Source organism: Rhinoderma darwinii, chromosome 13, assembly GCF_050947455.1.
Source record: "Rhinoderma darwinii isolate aRhiDar2 chromosome 13, aRhiDar2.hap1, whole genome shotgun sequence".
NCBI lineage: Eukaryota > Metazoa > Chordata > Amphibia > Anura > Rhinodermatidae > Rhinoderma > Rhinoderma darwinii.
The window spans coordinates 50,188,244-50,216,116 of NC_134699.1; the positions used below are offsets into that span (position 1 = coordinate 50,188,244).

The following is a 27,873-nucleotide window of genomic DNA, read 5'->3' on the forward strand; positions in this document are numbered from 1 at the left end:
AATAAAAGGGGTACCAAAAATCTAACACACTATGGCAAATTACATAGACGGCCACTTACCTTTTCACGTGTGGAAATCTAGTAAAGATGTGCGCCTTTTTTGCCATAAAATATTAGTATGATTATTAAGTATGCCAGGTATGATGTGGAAGATAAAAGGTCATTTGGCGCAATTTGCCATTTTCACCGACTCTTAAATGCATGCACTAATATTTAATATATTTCATTATACCACGTTGAGTGATCCGACCGTGAACTTACAGCTACAGACAATTGAATGGCAGCTGGTGGAGGGAGACTAAATTCTACATACAGAGGAAAGATGTAGAACACGGAGTTGCCATTATAAATGCATTTCAGCCTGAAAACACACAGAGCATACGAGTAACAAAGCGGTCTCTGACACAATGGCCATCTAGTATGAAGAGCAATATAATAAAGCAAGCCGGGAGCCCCATTATAGAGTAAGCCGGTGCACAGATCAATACTCCATTGTTTAGTATTGATCCTCTGAAGTGCGCCGGCTTATTACAGTTGGAGTCTTTACTGGTGAACCCGCTTGCTTTATTAGATTGGTCTTTATATATTTCATGATTCTAAAATACCTGGTGCCATGCAATGTAAAATGGCTACTATAACATGGTTTTACATTTTTCAGCTGAGTGGCTCCAATGCAGTGATGATAACTTTATTCCTTAGGCTGGATTCACACGAGCACATTACGTCCGTAATGGACGGAATGTATTTCAGCCGCAAGTCCCGGACCAAACACACTGCAGGGAGCCGGGCTCCTAGCTTCATAGTTATGTACGACGCTAGGAGTCCCTGCCTCGCTGCCGGACAACTGTCCCGTACTGTAATCATGTTTTCAGTACGGGACAGTTGTCCGGCAGCGAGGCAGGGACTCCTAGCGTCGTACATGACTATGATGCCAGGAGCCCGGCTCCCTGCACTGTGTTCGGTCCGGGACTTCTGGCCGAAATACGTTCCGTCCATTACGATCCGAACATGGTCGTGTGAACCCAGCCTTATATGCAAAGTAGATTTTTGGAGCAACGAGGGCGTTACCGTTGCTCCAAACTGCTCTACCTTCTATCCCCAGCCTGGCCCTCCCTCCCTTCTATGATTGACAGGGTCAGGAAGTGTAGAAACCGCGATCACGCATGGCGCTGTTTTCTGCATGAGTGCGCCCGCGCTTCTGCTTCCGAATTAGCACATGCGCAGTACATCTCTGAAGTTTCACCGGTCTGAAGTTTCGACTGTACTGCGCATGCGCGATTACGTCACACTACACCCGGGTGTAGTGTGACGTAATCAGCGCATGCGCAGTACAACGGTGACAACCTTGTTGCTCCAAAAAAGCTAATTTGCATATAAGGAATAAAGTGATTATCGCCGCAACGGAGCCACTGAAAAATGAAACCGGCGTTCGATTCAGGCGAGGCTACACTATATTACTCTGCTGCTGCTTTGATTTCTGGTGACAGACTCCCTTTAAAGCAGACTTCCAGTAACTAGAACAAAAAAACAAAACGTGCTACATGGCAGCTGCCTAGGCCCCTGGCAAATGTAGCATTACATGGTGGCCATTTAGATGAATGTCTGCCATACATGGATGGTCTGAGTCCGCCGCAGTGGGAGACCTTGCTTGCTATCAGTTTTCCGCTCTGTCTCATGGAAGGGGGTTACGAGCGGTGACCCTCTTCTTTGATGTCCATATGGCATATGCCATATGAACAGAGGCTGTTGTGATCAGACAACCCCTTTAAATGTATCTCTTTGAGGCTGCTCAGGCACCAGTGATCCATCCAGTGTTTTAGATATTTGTAGAGTCAAGTTCATGATGCCAGTAGGATGCACCCCTTCCAAACCAGACATTTATGGCCTGTGCCTACTATGCATAGATGTAAAATCGGACCTGGACATAAAGCAACTGCATTGAAGCCTTGTTGAGGCAACCACCCAAAATTGCGTAAAAATGATCTTTTATGCGGGTGGGCCGCTCAAAGCAGATAGTATACCGAAGGCTGGTTAATCCCATAAGGAACAGCCTATATGGGCTTTCAGGACCAAGTGATTTTCTTCATGCTTTCATTGACGCATTCCAAGAGCTGTAACTTTTTCATTTTTCGGTCAATAAAGTTGTATGAGGGCTTGTTTTTCCCGGGACAAGTTGTCGTTTTTAGTAATACCATTGTAAGGTACATAGAATTTATTAAATAACTTTTATATAAGTTACAGTGGTACCACATTTATGTAGTTTTTTTCTTCTGTTTTACTACTTTAGGCCCCTGCACGCGGCCGTGCCCGTAATCACGGCCAGTGATTACGGGCACGGCCAGCCACGGACAGTCACCCGCATTTGCGGGCCGTGCTTCCATTATAAAGTTTGGGAGCACGGTTCGTAAAATCCCAAATGCAGGTCATTTCTACGGCCCGAACACGTTCCCGTAAATATACAAGAAGGTGTCCATGGGCACTAGAAATTAATGGATCCGTACTTGGATCCACAATTAAGGTCTGTAATTGCGGATCAAAATTACGGTCTTAGCTGAATGCTTTAGGGGGAAAAAAACAAACATTTTCTGGAGAATCACTTTGAGATTTATAATTTTTCAAAATAATAGATTGTTAGGATTGCGGTAATACCATATATCTATTATTGGTTTTATTTTTTTACTATTTTTAAAAATATTATATTATAAAGTTAAGGGTTTTTTTTTTTTTGTCCCACTAGGGGGCTAGAAGCTGCGATCCATTGATTGCTTAGTGGGTGCTGGAGTGGGTGCTGGCTGCCTCATGACGACAGCCGGGCTCCTGCTCTAACGGTAGCGATCAAAGTTTCTTTCAATCACGACCGTTTAACCCCTTAGATGCCGCGGTCAATAGCGACCGAGGCATCTAAGTGGTTTACAAAGGAAGGAAGCTTCTCCCTCTGTCACCCATCGGTGGCACGCAAATGTGATCGCGGGCCGCCAATGGGTTTCCATGGCAGCTGGGGGCATAACAAAGGCCCCGGGGCCTAACAATGGCCCCCAGGCCTGCACTGGCTATATGCCTATAAGGTTGTGCCAGAGGCATGGATGACACCACAAGGAAAAGAATGATCAACAGCAAAGATAGCACTTTTTCATGCATTTGTGGTGTGGACTAAAAGAGTAGACCATTGATTCATAATGGAAAGCTGGCAAAACGTATTCAGTCATTCCCCTTTTCATCCAACTCCCGTTTTCCTAAAAACAGACAATGGTAACACAGAGGGTGGAAGGGGATGTAAGGATGTACATATCATAGAGGCAGACTATACGCCTGCTATGGGGTCCGTGGAGAAGGGGGAAAGAAATACCAGGCCCGTCTGTTCTGAGCAGTAGAACTCCGTACGATAATGAGGGGCCTAATTTGATCTTTGGGGCCCCCCTCTCTTCTATGTAAGTCACTGAAGGGATGCACGAACACAGGTTTTATTCTTGGTTTTGTTAGCATTCATTAGAATGCAATCTGATTATTGGTTGAAAAATCTTGAAATCACAGGGACATGTGACGGTTTTACCTAAAATCTCTTTAGCTAGGTATCGAACCATTTTATGTAATGGAGACTTCTTCCTGCATATCATTAGTGAATACAGATCAGTAATTAAGACCCCGTAATGCAGTGACAGCGCATAAAGCACAGACTGACGGTCTTCTTAGGAGAATACCTGGTTTTAGGGATTCCGAGGACTGATGGACTGTTGGGGTAGAAGTGTGTGAGCTCCAACTATCTGTATTCCACGGTCCACCAGGCAGGCGCACAGGAATAAACTAGGGGGAAGGTGAAGTAGGACAGATGGTGACAAAGACAGAGCGAGGGATGAAAATAGTTGTGAGACGTCTGTGACAGAGATTAAATGTGGGACTCGGAAAGCAGCAGGAACCTGTCTGTGATTCCCTGTCACGGAGACACATATGAAGAGAAATAGGTCTAGTGTAATTTGGTTTCCTCGGTATGTTATCCGCTCCCTGCTGAGTTTTGCCCCCTGCTTTCACATGTGTGTGTGTGTGGGCACAATTAAAAGACAGACTGGCATCTTGAGTACAAAGCAAAATAACACAATTAAATAGAGTTCCGAATGGCAATACACCAATAACAATTAGCAACATTTAGACTAAAACGAATCTAAAAGGTATTTACAGCAACATAGCAAAGAAAATACTTAAATAAAAAGCTGCCTTCTGGAACGTCTGCAGCAGGTTCTGATCCTGCCAGCGGTCCCTGCCACCGGGTCGCCCGCGTTCCCTTCCCGCGACCTGGCACTGCTCCCCGTCTAGGTTGACAGCGTCTGATGTGTTCCTCTGCTCACGGCCGCAATGTTCCTAGTGCCATCTCTTAAAGGGCCAGCACGAGTGAAATTCAAAATCCCTCTACTAATTATTTTTTGCTCTTGGAGTACTTAAGGCGCCTCCACAATCCACCTGGTGTCTAAGCAACATTGGAACAACCGAGCTGTATCCTGAAAAGGTTCCTGCGTGCTTCTGATTCCATTCCGATATGGCTATCTTTTGTCGGCCTGTATCCAGCTACCGCTACCTGCCTATGTGCAGTCATCCACTATCAATCGGTGTCCAGCAATCCACTATTCGTTTCCATCCATCTGACCACTACCAATCTGCCTCCAACTATTGGCGACAAGCCTGAAGATTTCATCCATCAAGCCACTATCTGTCAGTGCCTGTTCCTGGTCCGCTGGGCCAGCAGCTACTCCACTGTGACCACCTCAAGAGGAAGCGACCTGGCAGCCTCCCCACAGTGAAGACCAGATCCCTGTTTAGGAGTTAAAGGGTAAAGACCGAGAAGGCTACTTAGATAACGCCCTTAGGGTTGGCCCCAAGTCAAATTGTTGGAGTAACCCAATGGACGTAACACTTTCATATTGCATTCCACCTTCCTCTGAAAGCTGGAGAACCATTATGACTGAAGAAGCAACAGGAGCTTTGCCTGTGAGGCTTCAGTGTCTGATAGTTGCCTTATTATCTGACCCACCGAGCCCCTCTTGCAGCATCTTTCAACCCTACGGGGAGAGCTGGCATTCTAAGTCACTGGAGCCACACTTTAATTATGTCTACTCTGCCTTGGAAGTGACATAAATAATGCAGCCGGCAGCCTCCGTCAGTGAAGCTACTCATTGTGGGTTGCGTGTAGGAGGAGACTAGAGTAGGTAGGAGGTGAGTTCTTCTGGCTATGCGGGCATGTGTTTATTTGACTGTATTTCCAACATGCTTACTCTTGTCCGGGAGACTACCGCGTCCTCTTTAAAGTATACTCACCTCTCCCTGTTCCTGCAGTCCTCTTCCATATTCTGGGACGTTTTCTGTTGTGGCGGGCGGGAGAAAAGAGGACTGCAGGGGTGAGTATTAATTTAATTCGGGGGTTTGGTTGGTATTACTTTATGGGTCTGGTGTCTATTTGTTTAGGGAGTTTGGTCTGGGGTCTATAAATGTTTTCCGAGTGAGGTCCCTTACTAAAAGTTGGCAAGTAAACTGTATATGGTGGGTAGGCCTGTGGACTTCACTGTATATAGAGGGCTGTGGCTGTCAGTGTATATGGGGAGCTTTACTGGAGGTTGTCAATATAGGGACCCTATGGCTTACATTTTATTGGTGCCAAGTAACTGGCACTGATAGGGCACGCAAAACCAACCTAGAAAAGCAGGCAATAAAAGTTTGCTGCAGTGTTCTGCCGCAATGGTCAGTTTTTTTGTATTAGGAGGAAAAGGTATGACATTGGTTGTTATGTGAAAAATATTTGTGTTTCCCTTGTACTGCCGTAGCTTTCTAAAACTTGCTTCTTTGTGTGACACTCTGCATCACCATAGAAATATTTGGCTTTTGGAGGAAACTGTGAGCACCTTGCTCAAGGTCACATTCAAAATATCTTCATAGATGGCCAAACATGGACACATGTCTTGTGACCAATCAGACCTCTTCACATCACTGTAGATGGAAGTGGCAATGCAGTAGGGTCCAATTTTTTGTTGTCGTCATTTGCTGAGATTTAAATATTTGTAATTTTTTTTTTTTTTATTCTGATATTTGTATGTTTGATGGAAATTTCTCTAACCTCTTCCAAATTTCTTGGTAAAATTAGTTCATATAAACTGTGGAGCTCTTGGTTGCATCCAACCTCATTGATCACTCTGCAAAAGAGGGAGCAAGACTGAGAGGACATTTACATTAATAGTGTTGTAACAATGACACCTTACAAAGAGAGAGAGTAAAGCGTAGGTTGCATCAAAGTTCGCACATGATACATAATACATTTAGTGTAACCCACAGCATACTGAACAGAGTGGGCACAGGTGTGTTACATAGTTACAAGGTTGAAAAAAGAAAAATCCATCAAGGCCCTTCTTGAACTTGTTCAAAGAATCAACCATCACAACATACTGTGGCAGAGAGTTCTATAGTCTCACTGCTCTTACAGTAAAGAATCCCCGTCTTTGATGATGGTGAACCCTTTTCTCCTCTAGACGTAGTTACAGGCCTAGGTGTAAAAAGATCTTTAGAAAGATCCCTGTAGTGTCCAGTTATATATTTGTACATTGTAATTAGATCGCCCCTAAGCCATGTTGTTTATAAACTGAATATCCCCATGTTTGATATCCTTTCTTGGTACTACAATCCACCCTTATTTCTCTTGGTCGCCGTTCTTTGCACCCATTCTAGTTCACCCAAGTCCTTCTTATACACAGGTGCCCAAAATTGTACACAATATTCTATGTGTGGTCTGACTAGTGATTTGTAAAGAGGCAAAACTATGTTCTTGTCATGAGCCTCTGTGCCTCTTTTGATGCATCCTATGATTTTATTTGCCTTGGCAGCAGCTGCCTGGCACTGGTTGCTGACGGTAGATGTATTGTCCATGACCTTACATTTATCCACATTAAAGTTAATTTGCCATTTCTCTGCCCAAACCTCCAACTTCCTCAAATCCCTCTGTAGTATTACATTATCCTCCTCTGTAGTATTACATTATCCTCCTCTGTAGTATTACATTATCCTCATCTGTAGTATTACATTATCCTCCTCTGTAGTATTACATTATCCTCATCTGTAGTATTACATTATCCTCCTCTGTGTTGATTACTTTACCAAGCTTAGAATCATTTGCAAATACTGAACTTATACTCTGTAAACCCTCTACAAGATCATAAACATATTAAAAAGAGGGCCCAATACTTACCACTGCGGAACCCCACCGGTAACTGTGACCCATTTTGAGGATATACCATTAATAACCACCCTCTGTTTACTATCACTGAGCCAGTTGTTGACCCAATTACACATATTTTCCCCCAGTCCCAGCATTTTCATTTTAAATACCAACCTTTTATGCGGCACAGTGTCAAACACCTTTGAAATGTCTAGATACGTAATATCCACATCCTTACCCAGGTCCAGTCTAGAACTTGCCTCCTCATAGAAGCTGATCAGATTAGTTTGACAGACCGATCCCTCATAAAGCCGTGCTGATGTTGCGTTAAGTTTATTCTCATTGAGATACTCGAGAATAGCATCTCTTAGAAAACCCAGAAATATTTTACCCACAATGAACGTTTATCTTACAGGCCTATATTTTCCAGGCTCACTTTTTGACGCCTTTTTGAATATTGGCACCACATTTACTATGCGCCAGTCCTATGATACAGACCCAGTCATGATAGAATCCTTAAATATTATAAATAAGGGTCTGTCTATCACGGTACTTAATTCCTGCAGAACGCGGGGGTGTATACCATCCGGACCTGGTAATTTGTCTATTTTAGTGTTTTTAAGGAGGCGCTGAACTTCTTGCTGGGTTAAGCAGGTGACATTTAATGGAGAATTTACTTTATCCCTAATCATGACGTCGGACATTGGGTTTTCTTGAATAAATACAGTAGAGAAAAAGGTGTTTAATAGATTGGACTTTACTTCATTCTCCACCATTACATCCAGATTATTTCTGAGAGGCCTGACACTTTCAGTTTTCAATTTCTTATTATTTATGTATTTGAAAAATATTTTTGGGTTATTTCTACTTTCTTTGGCAACAATCTTTGCAGCCTTTATTTGTCTTTTACACAACTTATTTTTTCTTCATGATTACTTAATGCCTTGTTCCCACTGTCTGTGCAGACTTTGCTGAAGTTCTTTCTCTGTTTTGCCACCTCTGCTGAGTAGTCCTCAAAAAGTTGAACGCTCAAATACCTAAAGTCGAGGGGCATCTCCCGGCCTCCTGAAGGCTTTCAAAATTTCAACCTTCTCATTATCCAGTCCAAGTAACGCATGATCACTTTTTGGGGTCCTGTCAGGACAGGTTGTCGTGGTGGCATAAGTATCCTCTGAGGGTTTTATCAAAATTTGTATCCGGACCTATGCGGTGGGCTCTCTCCACTTTACAGCAATGTCTTAGGCCTAACATGGCTGGTAGGTCTTCCTCGCACAGCTTGTGTAAATCGGCTACTTTCACCGCCTCGGGAATACGACCATTCTGAGGTTATTCTGACTGGAACGGTTTTAAATATCATTCAGTTTGGTTGACCGCTTTTTTTTTCCCCCGCGATGACAGCATTTCGTGTTCATCCTCTAATAAAGATATCCGTCTTCTCTATACAGGATGCTTGCTGGTCAATGTAGAATTGCATGCATGAAAGCGAAGCCTAGATTGTTGTTTCAAGTGTCTTTTAGATATCAGCGCTATCGGTTTTGACAGAAGCTTGTAATTCAATAACAGTGCAGTATTAAAAGCGTCTCTTGACTCCTGAATATCTCTTGGAAGCCCCCTTTGGGTGTCAGGAGTGGGAAATTCAGGCCCGTCTTGATCATTATGTACATGCACCATGAATTGGCTTTTGTGCACTCCGTAATAAGTACCAGTCCATGAATCGGGAGCAAAGGTCTATTCACTGGCAAGAGGTCTAATTGAGCTGGTTGAGAGTTAAGTCAAGCTCTCTGCAGCGGTGCTGGTTCCCCTGGGGTAGATCAGGGAAAAGCACAGGAAGTGTCCCAGCAACGGATGTCACTTGTGTTTCCAGAGATGTGATATGTAAGTCCCATGATGCTCAAAGGGTCTATTTGGGCTATGGAGTCACAAAGGTGGCTCCAGCGCACTGGGGAAATGGCATTGCGATAGCCTAGAAAGTTCAAACATATCCAGAAAAAGGAACCCAGACTCAGTTAGTGAAATGCAGTCTGTTCCTGGTGAGTCCAGTGAGTCATGTGGGCACAGAAACGAGGCAGAGGAGCCAAGGATGCAAGGCCTCAGAAAGAAAATTTTGGGATGCCGCCAAAGTTCCCGTGCAGGAATATACTGCACTATTGAACCGCTAACTTTCAGCATGTGTGTCCCATCTCACTCTGCAATAAGCGTCATGTCCGCTTCCTAGCCGGGAATCTGCGGCTTCTCAAAAAATGTTTGACTGCCAGAAGGACAAACTGCGTAGCTTGGGTGGCAGCTTGCTGTAGCCATGCCGCAGGGTTGCAAACTGCGGATCAGTGTCCTGTTAGTAAGGTATGTGGCTATACGGGCGCCGGAACTCTCTCTCCGCGTCCTCACATCCCAGCGCTGGAACCGGAAGTCTTGGCTTCATTTTCATGCTTATTCCACAGAACTACATCCCAGATCTGCTTGATGTGTTACATGACCCCTGGATTGTTTGCCAATGTTCCTGACTACGCTTCCACATCATGGTTGTGCCTGACCTCCGTTACAGACTTCAGCTTGTCTGACTAAGTCTTCCTGCTACTGAATCCCCAGCTCATCATACTACCCTCACTGGTATGTTTTTGTATTGACTTCTGTTGCCTTACCTCCGAACTATCCCTGTGTATTCTAGGACCAGTCACGATAAACATTATCCAGTCATGGGAAGATGAATTGTGCTGTCTGGGTGTTTTTTTTTTCACTGGGCTTTGCAGTAACCAGTCCATTATAGTTCTATTACAACTTGTATATTGAAGGGGCTGGCTACTAAACATTATGCCTTTAGGTAGCTACTGTATGACACTGGACAAAGTATGATACTAGGATGTGTAACATGCACAGTATATCTGGGCTGTTGACAATGTAGGGCACTAACTGGCATTTGTGGGCTAAAGTAGCTTATGTGCCAGTGCTGCTTTTTAGTCTTAGTCTGACTCGCTGTTTGTAGAACTAGTTGCCAGGCAAAAGCCTGAACTTACTTGGGTGATTCATCAGTTTCCAATCTGATTTTGAATGGATTCCAATCTATTCGAAATGTTGAACATAAAAAAAAGACCTATATAGCGATTGTCAGGTGTCCAACTCATACATTAAAAAACTAAATAAAAATTTACAAATTAATCATATATAATAATAACGCCTTACTAATGCCAAGTATATCTAGAGTGCCCAAACTTCACATTTCAGTAAAACCAAATGAATGAGTTTGACAAACACTTAAGTAAAAATGCTGGCGATCCGAGAACAGCACCTTAGCAAGTGTAATAGTGATTCACTTAACACATTTTAGATTTTGTTTCCAACTCTAGGAGGGAGACAGCAGGTCTGCGTGATGTCACACAGTTAAAACAGCAGTCGCCCTGTCACTCAATACTGGCGAAGCGACAGCTCTGTTTTAAAAGTGTGTGCCAGGTCAATAGCAGGTGAGGTGAGGAGACTGCGCCAAGTTTAATCTCTTCTCCTGTGTCTGCGGTTCTGGCCATCTGCGCGTTTACTGCATAAAAGGAGAATAAAGTATAGACAATAAGTAAAATTGACTGCTTGCAGGTGCGCTACAGGATGTTCACTAAACAGAATACCTACAAGAATAAAGTGCATCACATTAACTTCCTAACTGGTAATTATAAAAAGTAACACAATATTAAAGTGAAGCTCTACCTTTTAGAGCCATTGTAATTAATTATACTAGGGAATTGTATACTAACATGCTGTGATTATGGGTACCACTTCCTTTGCAAATAGGAGCTATCGGATACGTAGCATGCAGGGTTGCAAATTTTTTTAGATTCCGCAGAATCGACATCCGAACAGTGGAAGACGCTAATATGTAATTATATTCACCATGTATGTGCTCAACCACAGTCCACACACCGTATCCTCTTATTTCTATGGTGCTTCGTCCCATGCACATCATATTACGGGCTCCACGTGGTAAAAAGAAGGATATAGGAAAACAACATAGGGTTCAAAGGCGGGCAACTAAATTCTAGAATTGGATAAAATGCCTCTTATGAACGAAAGGCTGGAAAAATTTGCCTTTTTTTAGCTGTGAAAAAACTCATATCTTCGGTAATAATTGCAACTGTACAACATAATTGATGTGCAGAGTAAAGGCAATTCTTTTATTGATATAGGCAAGTTTAATCTCGGAGTAATTGAATTGGTCTATGCTCTACCATAAGAGGTTGTAATGACAATGACAACATTTAAAAAAAAACATATTAAAGGGAATATGTCATTAGAAAATGACCTATGGTTTAAATCAAGTTTTTATGTTAACCCCTTCAGGATCCAGCCTGTTTTCACCTGCAGGACACAGCCGATTTTTTTTTAAATCTGACGTGTCAATTTATGTGGTAATAACTCTGGAATGCTTTTACCTATCCAAGCGATTCTGAGATTTTCTCGTGACATATTGTACTTTATGATATTGAATTTTTCAACCAAATTTTTTCACTATTTATTTCTGAAAAACACTAAAATTTAGAGAAAATTTGCATTTTTCTAAATTTAAACATATTTGCTTGTAAAACAGATAGTAATACCACACAAAATAGTTACTAATTAACATTTCCCAGATGTCGACTTTGTTTGCATTGTTTTTTTAACGTCCTTTTATTTTTCTAGGACGTTACAAGGCTTAGAACTTTAGCAGCAATTTCTCATATTTTAAAGAAAATTTCAAAAGTCTATTTTTTCAGGGACCAGTTCAGTTCTGAGGTGGCTTTGAGGGCCTTATATATTAGAAAGTCCCCATAAATCACTTAATTTTGAAAACTGCACCTCTCAAAGTATTTGAAACGGCATTCACAAAGTGTTTTAACCCTTGAGGCGTTTCACAGGAATTAAAGCAAAGCAGAGGTGAAAATTACACATTTTTTTGCCATGTTAAATACCTTTGTGTCAAAAAAGACAAAAGTATAGTAGGTATGATATCTTTATTGGCTAACCATAAAGGTTCTATATGCGGCTTTCAGAGCGCACAGGCTCCTTCTTCAGGCAAATTAACAAATGAATGACTTAGAAAAAAGCACCACATTTAAGATGTTACACAAAGACAATTAGTACATGAGGTGATACATCATTAAGATAAGCCGGGGCAATAAAACTGAGGTTATAGGGGTGATGTCTTAGGAGATAAGGGATCTGGAGTCAGTCTGATGGGGGATGTGATGTGTGTCCATGTAGTGGCTCATAAATCCTGGTGTTAGATTGAGGCCTTGTGTCAATGACTGGAATTTTATCATCATCTTGAATTCCCAAATTTTTCTTTCTCTGTTGTTCTTAAAATGACCCTTCAGTATTAGGACCTTTAAAGAGGCTCTGTCACCAGATTTTGCAACCCCTATCTGCTATTGCAGCAGATAGGCGCTGCAATGTAGATTACAGTAACGTTTTTATTTTTAAAAAACGAGCATTTTTGGCCAAGTTATGACCATTTTCGTATTTATGCAAATGAGGCTTGCAAAAGTACAACTGGGCGTGTTGAAAAGTAAAAGTACAACTGGGCGTGTATTATGTGCGTACATCGGGGCGTGTTTACTACTTTTACTAGCTGGGCGTTGTGTATAGAAGTGTCATCCACTTCTCTTCACAACGCCCAGCTTCTGGCAGTGCAGCACTGTGACGTCACTCACAGGTCCTGCATCGTGTCGGCACCAGAGGCTACAGATGATTCTGCAGCAGCATCGGCGTTTGCAGGTAAGTCGATGTAGCTACTTACCTGCAAATGCTGATGCTGCTGCAGAATCATCTGTAGCCTCTGGTGCCGACACGATGCAGGACCTGTGAGTGACGTCACAGTGCTGCACTGCCAGAAGCTGGGCGTTGTGAAGAGAAGTGGATGATACTTCTATACACAACGCCCAGCTAGTAATAGTAGTAAACACGCCCCGATGTACGCACATAATACACGCCCAGTTGTACTTTTACTTTTCAACACGCCCACTTGGACTTTTGCAAGCCTCATTTGCATAACTACAAAAATGGTCATAACTTGGCCAAAAATGCTAGTTTTTTAAAAATAAAAACGTTACTGTAATCTACATTGCAGCGCCTATCTGCTGCAATAGCAGATAGGGGTTGCAAAATCTGGTGACAGAGCCTCTTTAAATCGGCCAAACTGTGATCAGGTCCAGAGAAGTGTTTTCCCACGGGTGTATCCACCTCCTGTTTTATTGTATGTCTGTGAAGATTCATCCTGGTTTGTCGTTTTTGTTTAGTTTCTCCATTGTAGATTCCTTTATCTATGCACCTTGTACACAGGATCATGCACACGACATTGGAGGATGTACAGGAGAACGAGCCAGTGATTTTATAGTCCTGTTGCGTGTTTGGTATGTGGATGGTGTTTGGTATCTGGATGGTGTTTGATGACCAGATGTTGGTACAGGTCTTGCATTTTCTACTGTTGCAAGGAAAGATGCCGGTCTCTGATGGTGATGAGAGGGACTTCTGACCAGGAGATTTCTTAGGTTTGGTGGCTGGTTGTATGCAAGGAGAGGTAAATCCGGGAATATTTCGTTCAGTTTATGGTCTTTGTTAAATATAGGTTGGAGATCAGCAGCAATTTTCCTCAAGATGTTAATTTGGGGTTCGTATAGGACCACTAGGGGCACCCTGCTGTTGTCTTCCTCCTTTTTGTACCCCAGAAGGTTGCTCCTTGGAATTCTTGTCGCTCTGTAGATCTGATCATCTATAATCCTTGGATGGTTTCCCTGTTGTAAGAATGTATTCCTCAGTGATCGCAGGTGTTTTCAGTCATCACTGTCTGAACAGATTCGTATGTACCGCAGAGCCTGTATTTTGTTATTTTTACAGGTTTCTGTAACAACACGATCGCTGTTCCTGTCCTTTAGTCTTGGGTGTCAGCTGTAATACACAGCTGACACCCGCAGTGTATGGAGCAGGCTCAGCACGTGAGCCGGCAACATACATTATCCCCCGCACCATGACGTGCTATTAAGTCATAGTGCGTAAAGGGGTTAATGTGCAGCGGATGGTGCAAAGTAAAAATTGCAATTTTCCACTGATATGCCATTTTAGTGCATAATATGTTGTACCGAGTTTGTGCCACTGAAGACAAATACTTGATAAAATGTTAAGCGGGTTCTCCCAGGAATGGCGATGCCATATATGTGGACGTGCTGTTTGGGCACGCTGTAGGGTTCAGAAGGGAGGGAGCGCCATTTGGCGTTTGGAGCGCAGATTTTGCTTGGTAATAGTCCTGTTTTGGGTATTGCTGGTATTTTAGTTTATAATGCAGGGGCATATGTAATCTGTGCGGAGTCCATCAGGGGCATAGTCAGGTGGTATAATAATTGGGTAAATAAATAATAATTCATAGATATGTGGCCAGTGTCATACTGATAAATGGTGCCCGATCTTATCCACTTTTGGAACACTGCACATTTTGTGTCGTCATATTCTGAGAGAACGAACTTTTTTTTCTTTTTTCTCCATTGGAGCGGGTTATTTGTTGTGGGACAATCTGTAGTTTTGATTGGTACCATTTTGGGGTACAAGCGAGTTCTTGATCACATTTTATTCAATTTTTTTGCAAGCCAGGTGATGTCATTTTTTATTTTTTTTAACCGTCTTTAACTTTATTTTTTCAAAAGAGAAACATATCACAAGCAACATGTTTCTGGAAGTTTCACAAACAGGAATGCAGAATATATTGCTGCAGTGAGAAATCAGAGGCAGAATAAACAATGACATCTAGTGACTCATAGGCAACAGCTTCTGTGATTGGAGTCGTTCTCCATTTCCTCTTCATTCGGCCCAGACTTCTATGAACACTTCTTTCAGCTTTGTGCTGCCTCTGTAGAGTTTGCTGCCCAGACATCTTTGGCGTCCCTCTTTTGAAGCACATCCCCACCATCCATTGGCGAATTAAGTGTACTATAGGCCCTGGACCGTTCACAAAACTTGGGTCGCCCCCATTCCCCTCCATACTGAGCAACAGGAAAATGGCAGTGAGTGGCAATTAAGCAGAATGGGGGCACTAAGCTTGATAAAGACCCCATTAGGGTTGAAACATTGCAAGTTTTTTATGCTTGGTGAATAAATACCAATGCCTTTTTCACTACTGGACTGCTGCAGCTACGCTCTTTTTTACTATATACAGGGGGTTCTTGAGGGGCATTATCTACAGGAAGCTCTATATTGGGTACTATCTACAGCGGGCATTGTGAATGGCATTATCTACAGGGGGTTCCGTGTGTGGCGCTATTGACAGGGGGCACTGAGTGGCACTATCTGCAGGGGGCACTCACTGTGTGTGTGTGGTGCTTTACTTTACAGTGTTTAACACAATTGTATTCAGGGGCACAGTGTATGGTACCGTTATATACAGGGGTGCTGTTATATTTAGGAGCATACGGTGTGGCACCATGATAATTTTATCTTTGTTTATACCGCAGGTGCAGAATGTTAAAAAAACTGAGTGGCAAAGTCTGCAAAAATGGGTCATGGCCAGGAGACAGTCATGGAAGTCTGGACCGGATGAGCAAGAAAAGAGAGAACGATTCCAATCTGAGAAGACGCCACCTGTGAGTCACTAAGTGTTTATTCTCCCACTGACAGCGATGTATCAGTCCTGTAGTCGCTGTATGATCTGCTGCAAGATGATGGAGGTAGCATTCTTTTTTTGGGAAATAGCAACTTCCAGCATATCGTTACCATTGTTCAGGCCATACTGGGAACTGTAGTTTTACGCCATTCAAACTTACATGGGTGGGGTCAATTGAATTTGCATATGACCTCTGTATTCAGCTGTATTTGTGCTGGTATTACATATATGTACTGAGCTTAGTTCTGGTTATGTATTTATGTACAGAGCTTTGTTCTGGTGCTGTATTTATGTACTGAGACTGGTTCAGGTGATGTTTTATGTACAGCATGCCCAGCCCGGCACGTATGTCTTTGTCGGCAAGACCGAGAACATGTTAAAAATCCCACCCCTGCCTCAGTGGACAGCATTGATGGCTTGGCTTTCAGTGTCCCTCTGACACCTTCTATAACCCTGTTACCAATCATATCTAAGTTGACCAACTTAGCTATGATTGGTGAAAGGGGTTATAGAAGGCATCAGAAGGACACAGTAAGCGCTGACAGTCGAGACATCAGAGCAGTCCACTGACGGATGTGGCTGAAAGTGCAGAGATACATCTTATATATATATATATATATATAAAAATAATTATTGACCGCGGCATCTAAGTGGTTAAACGGCCGGGATCAGAGTTATCTCCGATCCCAGGCCATTTTAGCGGTTCGTGACTACTACCATAATGCCTGAAGTAAAAAGCAAAACAAAAAACTTATTCCCCTGCCAAGGTTCCGATGGTTAAACCTAATCCTAGTAAATGCCTACTACAGGATTCTATCTGGGAGAACAAACCAGTCACTGCTTCCAGATTAGAAAGTCCAAGATCAAATAACATGTTAATCCAGACCTTCCAATGAAAGTACACTTTCTATTCACCCATATCTATCAAATTTATATATAGGTATCCACACATATGATGTTTAAGAAGTTGTCCCACCATAACATCTACAGAATAGGTGATAAGGGTTTGATCGCCGGGGGTCCCATTCATCACAAGAATGGAGGTCCCAAGTCCCCCGTTTGAACAGAAAAATTTGGTCACGCATGTGCACGGCTTCTCATTCACTCTATGGGTTTCCCGAAAATAGCCGAGCACTGTACTTGGCTATCTCCAGGAGTCCCATAGAGTGAATGAGAAGAAGTGCGCATGCGTGACCACATTTTTCTGTTCAAACAGGGGACTTGGGACACCCATTTTTGTGATCGGTAGGACCCCCCACGATCAAACACTATCGCCTATCCTGTGGCTAGGTGACAAAATTGTCACAGTGGGACAACTTCTTTAATTCTTAGACGCCGGGATGCAAGACTCCAGTCCATGCCTGAGGCCTACCTAGGCTCAAAGAATAAAAACATCCTCCATAGGGGCTGCTCATTTTAGGACTCCAGACTTGGAGCCTTGACTGGGCCTTAGGTGCTTTCACTAGTCAGCACAATATCCTTTCTCCTTTTTAATCTAACATTCAGGACTGGGTTAAAAAAAAACATAGCCAGTCCCTAACCCTTTACAGAAGGGTAGGGATTGACTGGATCCCTCCTCAATGCTCGGTTGTGCCACACCAGACCACTAATATTGTCCAGAGCTGGACATTTAACAGCATGGAAGTACGTTGGCAAAGGCAATACTATGCCATGAACTTACCCATGGCTAACAAAAAATTTCAGTTATTACATAGCTTTATTCTAAACCCCAATAGGACACCAGCAATGTGTGGCCTTAAAAATTGTAGAATAGAAATGTATAAATCCCCATTTCTATTATTTTATATAGGTCACAATACAATATTTCATGCTGCATATTGTCAATTTTTTTTCTATGTCACGTGATTGCGTCCATCTGCCGACTTGATACATTTCCTGGTACAGGAAAAATAAAATGTGTTAGGCTTCGTTCACATCTGCGTCACGGCTCCGTCCTGGCGGAGCTTCCCTTCAGAACGGAACCCTGACTGAAACAAACAGAAACCATAGGTTTCTGTTTGCATCACCATTGAAATGGTGACGGATCCGGTGCTAATCGTTTTGGTTTGTCTCAGTTGTGCAAGGGTTCCGTCGTTTTGACAGAATCAATACCGTAGTCGACTGCGCTATTCATTCTGTCGAAACAACGGAACCCTTACACAACGGTGACAAACGGAAACCATTTGCACCGGATTTGCCACCATCGAAATCAATAGTGGTGCAAAAGGAAACCTATGGATTCCGTTTGTTTCAGTCAGGGTTCCGTTCTGACAAGAAGCTCCGACGGAACGTCAGAATGGTGCCCTGATGCAGATGTGAACGAAGTCTTATAGAAGTACCAGCTCTTTGTTGCAACTAAGTAGAAACCATCCTGTAACAGTCTTCACGGAGCGCAGAGCTTTTACAGCGTACAGTTAGAGAACGCACACAAACACTACATGATAACTAATTCTTCATATATGACACACAATAATTGTCATTGTGCATCACCAACTGTATGCCACAAGAATAAAAAGACCATGAACATCAACGCAACACAGTATATATTCTGTACAAAACAAGCAAAGCTGTTCCACATACAGATTTCATCAGGGCTGAGAGTAATGTACTCATAAATCACCTCTGCCGTTGGAGGGAGATGAGAAGGTGGGGGGTGGCGAGGAATCTAATCAGTGGCAGAAGCGTCTGTAATCAGTATGCCATGGGCACGTGCTGTGCAAGTATAGCGTATAAGGTTGTTTTTTTTTTAAAGGAAGTCCTTCAATAAAATACACAAATTTAATCTCCAATGTCTTAATTTTATTGTGGTTACAAACAACTAGCTAACCACTGTACACAGTGTAGCAAGTCTTTAATGCCGGCCTTTAGTCACAGAGCACAGCAAGGTTGTGCTAGAGAATATAGCTCCACGTGCATCAGACCACCCGATATACAAGAATCCTATACAGCTGTAACGTTGGTCAAAGGCACAAGGTGCGCCTGCATTCCCTTTGGATAAATAGAGGCAAGAGTTGTCCCTTTGACATGACAGTGCAGTATAGGCACCTCATGGACAGGCAATGACTTTAAACCCTTTATTTGCCAGAAAGAAGACAAGGCACTGTTAAGGTCCTCTTACACGGCCCGTCCTGGGCTGCGTAAACGAGTGCCGATCAATGAGACAGCTCGTTGATCGGCGCTCGTTTGCTCCTTTCACAAGGCGCTAGTATGGGGACAATCACTCGTTACTCCGATCGCTCGTCCCCATACATTAATATCATGTCGGCAGCGCGTCCCCGTGTTTACAGGGAGATGTACTGCCGACAACAATAATGTTTTACTTTTTCTAAATCGATATGATCAGCAGATGATCGAGCGTTTGCTCGTTCATCTGCTAATCGCTGCCCTGTTGACACTGGACAATTATCGGCAACGAGCGTTCTATGAGTTTGCCCGATAATTGGGCCATGCAAAAGGGCCTTTAAACTGTTTTCAATACAATTATCTCAAATGATGATTTCAGCAATAGATTCTGAACAAACAGTCTTAACAGTGTTCATTATAATAGAATAGGATATGTCCATTGAGAATGGGGCCAGCCCATGTAACTTGCGGCAGTATGTAATTAAACAAGGGCCGTTCTTGTGTCCTGCACATCGCCGCCTTGCTTAGGCCATGATGACCCCCAACTCGTAATGTTTACAGGTTACCATCAGTCAGGATTATGTTGGCAGTGACATATATAAAGCATGAGACTGCCCAGAAAAGAACAAACCACACCCAGCCCACTTGTTTAAAAGGAGATCGGTGCTTATTTCTACTATCGGGTCCGTACACCAGGGCAGAGTCTTTGCGACTGCAGAACACTAGAAACGCTGGAATAACATACTGGATGCCGTTTCCTGCATAGGAACCTGTGATGCTCACTAGGATTTCTAGGTGGTTTGTACAAAGTGCCACAATGATTGGCGGCACCAGTGTTATGAGAGGAAACACAATACGGTCCACAAGCCAGGGATATGTGCCTCCTTCCCGATGAAAAAGAGTTTTCCAGTTGTTTCGTAGTGTGACGGCAATGATTGGGAAATTGGTGCTGATTGTAAACACTGGGAACAATCCGAGGAAGTAGCCGATCACTACAGGCACAAAAGGACTGCAACCGCTGAAGTTAAGAGTATACATGTCCATCAGGCTCCCAGAGGAGAAGCAGAATATAGCGGTGAAGCAAAGGAGGCTGTAAAAAGACAGGACCAGGATGTAGTCCAGGAGGACAAGTCCGGTCAGGTGTTTCTTCTTGGACACCGGCGTGATCAGAGAAGGCAGAGAATGTTGGCACATGAATGAATACACGCACACTCCAAAAAGATTTTGGATCCCCGAGACATCTGCCATAGGGGGTTTACCTTCCCCTTTGCCTTCACCGATCCGGATGAGTGCCATCACAATCATGATGATGAAAGCTGCAGTGATATATAAAATAAAAGCGGTTAAGTTATGGGATCAGAAGAGAAAATTGTTCCCTATAGGTTTTGGAGAGGCCTTGCTCACGTTCCCACAGAGATATTACTGTGTGCTATGGGCAGTCAAGAGTTAAACTGTTGTCTTCAGGATTTATGAGACTGACTCAGATGAGAACAAAGTGGCAGTAAAGCTGTGAAAACTCATTATCCGCTCCATAAATCACTGGAAAAGGAGGCCCCTGACACTAGCACCTCTCCTCCCCATAGTGTTGCAAGGACAGAGCCCCCTCTCTACCAGCGTGAGCAATAAAGGGTTATGTGCATTTTCCTAGGCATGCGTGTTCCAAGTGGGTGGGGTGGGGGAGGACGTGTTATGTGACATTTAAAACGTGATCTGGTTTATGGATTTGCTTGAGGATTTTAATCTCCTTTTGCCTGCGGGCACTTAGTATTGATAAGTTGCAAGTTAATGGATTTTAATAACATACGAGAAGGATCAGAAAGAGTTTTTGCAGTATTTCTTTGCCAATCTCAGAAAGGAACAGGCAACTGTTGCTATTTATCTTTGGCAGCTCAATTTAGAGATCTAGCAGAGACCTAATTTTAGGAATTTCTTAAAAAGTTAAAGAAAACCTGTCACCTGCCGAAAGAACAGCAGCTGGCATCCCCGTTTGATCGCAGATGCCTCACAGATTCCGACGCTTTTAATTTTTTTCTTCTAGCCCCCACCGTTGCTGAGATATCGGCGCCGTTAGCTTTGGTGCCCTATATGCAAATAAGGCCTTTGACTGTCAAGTAGGCGGGTAACACCTGTCACTAGATAAGGGGTAACCGCCCACTTGACAGTAAAAGGCCTAATTTGCATATCAGACACCCCCCTCAGGCCCTGCGCTAGTCATAACATATTGTATCAGTTTTGGATGGAGTGTTCCTTTATATTTATTTAACCTCTTTTATAATAAAAGGTAACTATAGAATTTAAAGGAAATATAAACCAGCCCTAAACCACGTTATGGCCCTTTAAAACCAATGCTTGTGATCATTGGATCTTACACACACGAGAAATCGAAAGAAACCCGATGCCATGACCAACACGTTTACATTAGTAAGATACCCCAATAACATTAAACTAGTCGGTATATTCAAATTTTTTTTGGGGGGGGGGGCGGAGGTGAGGTGACCAAAGAGAAGAAGTTCTGGCAGTTAGTGTTTTTTTTTTACTGTCCATCGTGCAGGATAAATAACATTATATTTTAGATCACATCGGATGCCGTGATACCAAGTATTATGTTTTTTTGTGTTTTTTAAATGGGATTGCTTGATCGCTTGAAAATTCACTGCATCATGGGGGACCCAATGGGTTAACAGAGGCGGTAACCCTTTTGTCTAACGGCTTAGATGCTACTATTGACCGCGTCAAAGTGGTTAAACGGTCAGAATCAGTGATTTCCGATCCTGATCGTTAGAGCAGGGTGTCAGCGGTATTATACAGCAGACACCTGCTTCATATGGAGGATTCATGAGCCGACTCCATAACCCCCCCACAGATGACGCACATGTACATCAAATGTCGGGAAGGGGTTAAAGGCTCAGTACTCACAATTGCCTTACTAATTAATGGAGGCGATAATACAAAGAAATGCCACAAATTACAGCTGGTATTTTGGTGGCGCAGACTACATTTATTTCTATAGTATAAATGAGAATATAATGTCACATACAATGTAGAACTATCTGTTTCCGCCCTTACCTATCCATCTCATAAGGGACGTCAAAATCTGGAGGTATTTTGTCTTCTGCACATTGAAGAAGGTAAAAGGCCCAAGGAACAGAGTGAACACAGCCTAAAAAAAACAAAAAAAACATGAATAGCAATGGATTTCCATGTTATGCTAAGAGGCTTATCTAAACGTTTCTAGTGTTCCATTAACCCCATTTATTTTAATGGAGACTGACAATGCAGCAACAGGGACGAAATCCTGTCCACTCTAAAGTCCTTGGAGGTCCTATTGTCTGGACTCCATTGGTCACTTTATTATGCCCTAATACAAGGCCAGTCACTATGACAGCTAGAAAATCTGCCTTGGCAACTGGGTTTTACTGCCCTGCACTTCATAAGATTTCAAGGCCAGGGTCAGGTGCTATCTGGGGGGGGGGGGGGGGGGGGGAGTGTTGGACGTAATTGTTACTACCAGAGGGGAGGCACTGCTATAACTACCAAGAGGAGAACTATTTTAAGTACTGGGGGGGACCTCCAGTCGTATGTAAGGCTAGGCTCGCTCATACGGGTTGTGTGGACCTAGCCCTACAGCGTGTTGTTGTTGGCTCCTAACTCTTAGGCCCCATGCACACGACCGAAAAAAATCGTCCGTAATTACAGACCCATTCCTTTCTATTGTCCACTGACACCTTCCCGTTTATTTACGGGAAGGTGTCCGGGCCATAGAAAGCCGCCGCAAAAGATAGGACATGCCCTATCCTTTGCTTTTCACAGACCGTGCTCCCATACTTTATATGGGAGCACGACTCGCAAATCCGGGTGGCTGTCAGAAGCCGTCGACAGGCGGCCATGCCCACAATCGCGGGCTGTGATTACAGGCACGGCCGTGTGCGTGGGGCCTTCGAGTTTGCTCCTAGACCTGGCTTGATTTGTCCAGCCGGCCCTATTGACCTCTCATGAAACAGTTTTCTGGGAAAACCCCTCTGAGAATAAGAACAATTTTGCACAGTAAGGTCAATTTAGAACCATATTTTGCCGTATGTCCCCATAGATTGTATTATTTGCTGCCCATTATTTGATATAGTGGGGGAAAAAAACAAAAACTTGCCAGATAGATCCTGTAAGCATCAATCCGTCTGATGTTTCCCCAACAGGGGTCTGTATCATTTTTTTCTCCTGCCTGAGTTCCACAAGATTCATTCCCAGAAAAACTAAAAGAAAGTAGAAAGGAACATAATTTTACGGTTTCCCTGACGACAGACACCTACGTATGAGTGAAGGCTGTAGCCCTGATACACTAGGCTTCTCAGTTGCCCCAAGGACTACGGGCGGCTAGCATTTCCATGATTTTTGCCACGGTCTTGTATAGAAGACAAATGGTATAACTTAACCATTTACAGAGGGATTACCAGCTCCTAAGAGGATTTAAGGTCTGCTCAGACATTCACTCCAAGTAGCACGGGGTGAACGCCAAGGAGAAAATATGTGGAAAATGAAATACATTAAAGGGGTTGTCCACTACCGGATAATTGATGACCTATCCACCGGACAGGTCATCAGTACATGATCTATGGTGGTCCGACACCCGGACCCCGCACCATTAAGCCGATCCGGCTGCCTCCGGACGTCCATGCCGGAAGCAGATAGCGCCGGTCATGAAATAGCTGCAGTAGTGCAGCTCTGCTCCTATTCAAAGTCCTAAGTTTGACAGACCATAGGGTGGGGTGCTGGAGGTCTTCTTTCCCAAGATGAATCGAGCACAAGAGTATTTCGTTACAAGTTTTTTTTCGTCACTTTTATAAAGATTTGTCCCTCTCCATTGTTACTTACCATGTGACCTGAACAAGAGACAGAGGTACCGCGGTTGCATATATAGCCAAGTCTCCATACAGATATACAATGATGCAGAAATAAAACAGGTTTACACCAACTGTAAAAAAAAAAAAGTATGAAGACTGAAAACTCAAGTAACATTTTCTATTCCTGATGCCCAAAATGGATTCAGTAGAGGTCATTTAACAGGGGTCTTTGGGATTTTGTGTTTCTTTAAACTATAGAAAGTTTTTTTTGCTAAATTATTGTATATTAGACTAACTAATCCTGAATTTTTCGATGAATTTTAATTTAAAATATCTCTTGTAACAGGAAACCCCCTGTTATATAAAAATGAAACAGTTAGGCCTAGTTCACACAGAGCTCTTTTGCAGTCAGAAAAAAAAAATCTGCCTCAAAAAGGCCTCTGCCTCCAACTGAAATAAATGGGAGTGATTTGGGACGTTTTTTTTGGGCGCTCAAGCAGATTCCGCGTCAAAATCTGCACCAAAAAACTGACCCTTAATAAGCACAGTAATAAACATAATGCATTAGTATGTATGTAATGTATATAATAACAATACAAGCTTCAATTCCTTAAAGATGCTCAGATAAAAACTCAGCCATTCAAGGAATCTTCCAGTTCTAACAATGGGAAGTACTAAATGTTTCACATGAAGATTATCCTAACATGTTGGGTTCCCATAGATAATGGAATGACTAGACCCCCTATGTATTATTGGTGTCAGTGGGCCCCCACATGCCTACAGATAACTGATATTAGGCATTACTGAAAGGACCGTATCACCGTAGACCACATGCCGCTAAAGCAACAGTCACATTATGGTAAATAAGCCTCAGTAATGGGGATTTCAGAAATCTGTTTTAACTTCAAGTAGAATACAGATGACATAGTTTATACTTCTATTAACCAAAAAAACAAAGTTCACTGCTCAGTAATTCAGTTCATAAGGCCTTGTTCATACAGTGCAGATTTTGCATGCACTTTTTAAGCCAAAACCAGACTTTGATCCAAGAGTGGGGACACTATAAGGCCTTCCGTTATATATTTCTTCTGTTTAGCTTCCGTTCCTGGGTTTTGTTTTGAAAATCCATGCATAATCCGCAATAAATCTGCACTTTGTGAACAAGCCCTAACACGCGGCAGATTTTGTCGCAGACATTTTCTTTCTGCGACTGAAAATCCGTTGCATTCATCTGAATGGAATTTGCAGAAATCCAGGCAGCTGCTGTAGAAACGACCCTGTTCACATGAACGGAACTGATTTTCATAAAAAATTTCTCCAACAAAATCTGCCGCGTGTGACTGCCCCCTAATGGAGTAATGCAAATACATTTCTATATGGTTAACAAAAAAGTAGCTCCACCTATTGGCATAAAAAAAAAAAAAGTTATAGCAGATATTGTGATAAAGTATATCGGAAAATTGTTCTATCTGTGGGATATTAAACGGGTCAGCTCTTCTTACTAAAATACATACCTTTATTAAAGAACAGAGAAGCCATCTGCCCCATTTCCACCCGCTCTATAATTTCGTAAGGGTCAGACAAGCCACGACGCTCTGAAGAAAAATATATAAATAAAAAAAGAAATATAACTTTAATATTTAAAACTTTCCCAACAAGGGACATCGCCCCTACATATGCCAGATAGATACTCACGCACTGACAGGATTGGCCGGATTTCAGAATTTTCATACCCGTCAGTAGACAGAGATTCATTATCAGAGTTTTCAGAGGAATCTGCTTCCTGAAAAAAAAACAACAAAACACTTTGTCAAAGACAAGACCGATATATACGACTTTATACATTAACCCTTCAATAACTGCCTAGCCCTATTTTGTCCGTTATTTTCACATCCGGTTTCTCTTATGGTTTTCATGTGATCACTTGAGATTCCTGTGATGTTTGCTAGAACTCTAAGAAGACCCAAATGAAGTAACTGAACATATTCCAAACTGAAGGTCTTTGAACTCTGGAAGGAGAAAAACAAACAAAAAAACACTATTAAATATAATACATGTATTATGCAGGGTTAAATAAACATAGGTAATAGGCCTATAGAATATGTGCACCTCTGCCATTGAAAAAAAATATTTTTAGAAATGCATTTGTGTGGATAGAGGTTTGCGTTATAACATGTTAGTTCATTTTGTCTTCTACATTTAAGCTCTACTTTCTCGGACATGCCTTCTTGTGCAGCTGCAAGTTCAGAGCTCCGTAGGTTTTTCATGCAGAGCCTGCTCCCTCTCGCACTATTAACCTTCCCTTCTCTCAGTACTTTAGCCTGTGTGAATAACACTAACCTGCTCTGAACACAGATGCCTCTATAGTGCGGAGGAGGAGGGGGCAGAGGGGGTAAGGAGGAGTAACATGACTGCAGGATCAGACTACAGACAGGGTTTGTTTGTAGTCTGCAACCATGGAGATGCAGCTGCATCAACCGAGGTGCGCTTAAGGTCTGCAGATAAGCTGTATGGTCAAAACTAGAGAAAACCTTTTATTTTAAGAAGAAAAATTGCATACCTGCTTATATTATTATTTTTTATTTTTTAAGATGCGTTGGAATAAAGACAAAAATGGTTGCAAAGGTGCACATAACCTTTAAAAAGATATCTGTACGAATCTTAAAGGGTCACTAAACGTTCAACAAACTTCTGACATGTCATAGTGACATGTCAGAAGTTTTGATTGGTGGGGGTCCGAGCACTGAGACCCCCACCGATTGCTAAAATGAAGCATCAGAAGTGCTTGTGTGAGTGCTGAGTCGCTTCGTTTCTATTCTGCTTTTTCCGGAAAGCCGATGTAGCGGAGTACAGGCTCATAGACTTTCTATTGAGTCCATACACCGCTACATCGATTTTCAAAAAAAGCTGAACAGAAACTAAGCGGCTGAGCGCTCACACGAGCACTTGTGCCGCTTCATTTTAGCAATTGTTGTGGGTCTCAGTGCTCGGACCCCACCAACCAAAACTTCTATCATGTCACTATAACATGTCAGAAGTTTGTTGAACCCTTTAATGTATGTTACAAAGTGTCAGCATATGAAGTGCTAACACTTTGTAATATCCAGAATGGCTAGAGTGAATGGGGAGAGCAGGGAGCTAGGCCTCATGCAGACGGCCGCTCCCATAATCACGTCCCGCGATTGCAGGCAAGGCCGACAAAGTATGGGAGCATGGCCCGTAAAACGCAAAAGATAGAACATATTCTATCTTTTGCGGTACAGTTCTACGGCCCTGACACCTGTCTTTATCGATACGGAAAGGTGTCCGCGGCCAATAGAACTGAATGTGTCAGTAATTGCGGACCAGATTACGGAGCTTTTTTACGGTTGTGTGCATGGGGCCTTAGTAAGCGACTGCAAGAATGCGCCTGCTTCCATTTAGAAAGCTCGTCATTGCAGCCGCTCACAAGAACAGGCCTGCAGGTGCTGTACGAGGCTCCCGGCTTCCCCTTCTGTAGCTCTTCTTAGTGGCACCATTTTAGCACAGCGTATACGGAAAAGTTTTAGCATTTAATGTGCAGGCACATTGAAAGGTCACAGGGACTGAACTCACCACCTCCTTCTCCCATTTCTTCCAGCGCAGCTGGGCATTGGCAGCAGCCATAGCTTCAACAACAAAAGTTGTTGTCATATAGCTAGAGCAGAGGAATACCACAAAGTTGTCATTTATAACAGAGTAGGGATCATCTAAATATAAAATTGTGTCAGTCAGACAAATGACAAAAAAAGTGATTGTTGAAATAACATTTATATGAAACAGACAAAAATGAGCTATAGCCAAGGAGTCTCAGCACTGGGGGTCCCAGCAGTCGGATTCCGAGTCACCAGTTAGTTATAGCATATCATAATGATAATATATTTGGGGGAAAATCGCTTTAAAATGTACTGCATTTGGATTTTTACAGCTCTCAAACTCAATAATAAAAGTTCTACGAAGTAAGCGCCCACTAGTGGTGGCTGTGTGGAGCCAGAATTTTATCATTGAACACTATGACTGCGTAAAGGGAAGCAGATTTGGAGCTCTGTAACAGAGAAACGGAGCTCAGAACACATATAACGCGCAAGTTGCCATGACATAACA

General features: G+C 42.8%; 2 protein-coding genes across 5 annotated transcripts in view; one reads left to right on the forward strand and one right to left on the reverse strand.

The window, feature by feature from the left end:
• The window catches only part of NAT9 (N-acetyltransferase 9), a 168,691-nt gene that overhangs the window by 87,447 nt on the left and 53,371 nt on the right, over positions 1 to 27,873 (forward strand). The window contains exon 2 of the mRNA XM_075846501.1: positions 15,645 to 15,773. Coding sequence (XP_075702616.1) covers positions 15,652 to 15,773 — 122 coding nt within the window. The 5' untranslated portion in view covers positions 15,645 to 15,651. The remainder of the gene's footprint in view (positions 1 to 15,644; positions 15,774 to 27,873) is intronic.
• SLC38A12 (solute carrier family 38 member 12) overlaps positions 18,571 to 27,873 on the reverse strand; it is a 37,674-nt gene continuing 28,371 nt past the window's right edge. For all 4 annotated transcript variants that reach the window (XM_075846500.1, XM_075846498.1, XM_075846497.1 and 1 more), the window contains exons 4-10: positions 27,349 to 27,427; positions 25,447 to 25,534; positions 25,266 to 25,346; positions 23,783 to 23,882; positions 23,061 to 23,163; positions 21,983 to 22,076; positions 18,571 to 20,232 (exon numbers count right to left, since the gene is read on the reverse strand). In XM_075846500.1, the coding sequence (XP_075702615.1) occupies positions 19,472 to 20,232; positions 21,983 to 22,076; positions 23,061 to 23,163; positions 23,783 to 23,882; positions 25,266 to 25,346; positions 25,447 to 25,534; positions 27,349 to 27,427 (1,306 nt within the window). In that variant the 3' untranslated portion in view covers positions 18,571 to 19,471. The remainder of the gene's footprint in view (positions 20,233 to 21,982; positions 22,077 to 23,060; positions 23,164 to 23,782; positions 23,883 to 25,265; positions 25,347 to 25,446; positions 25,535 to 27,348; positions 27,428 to 27,873) is intronic.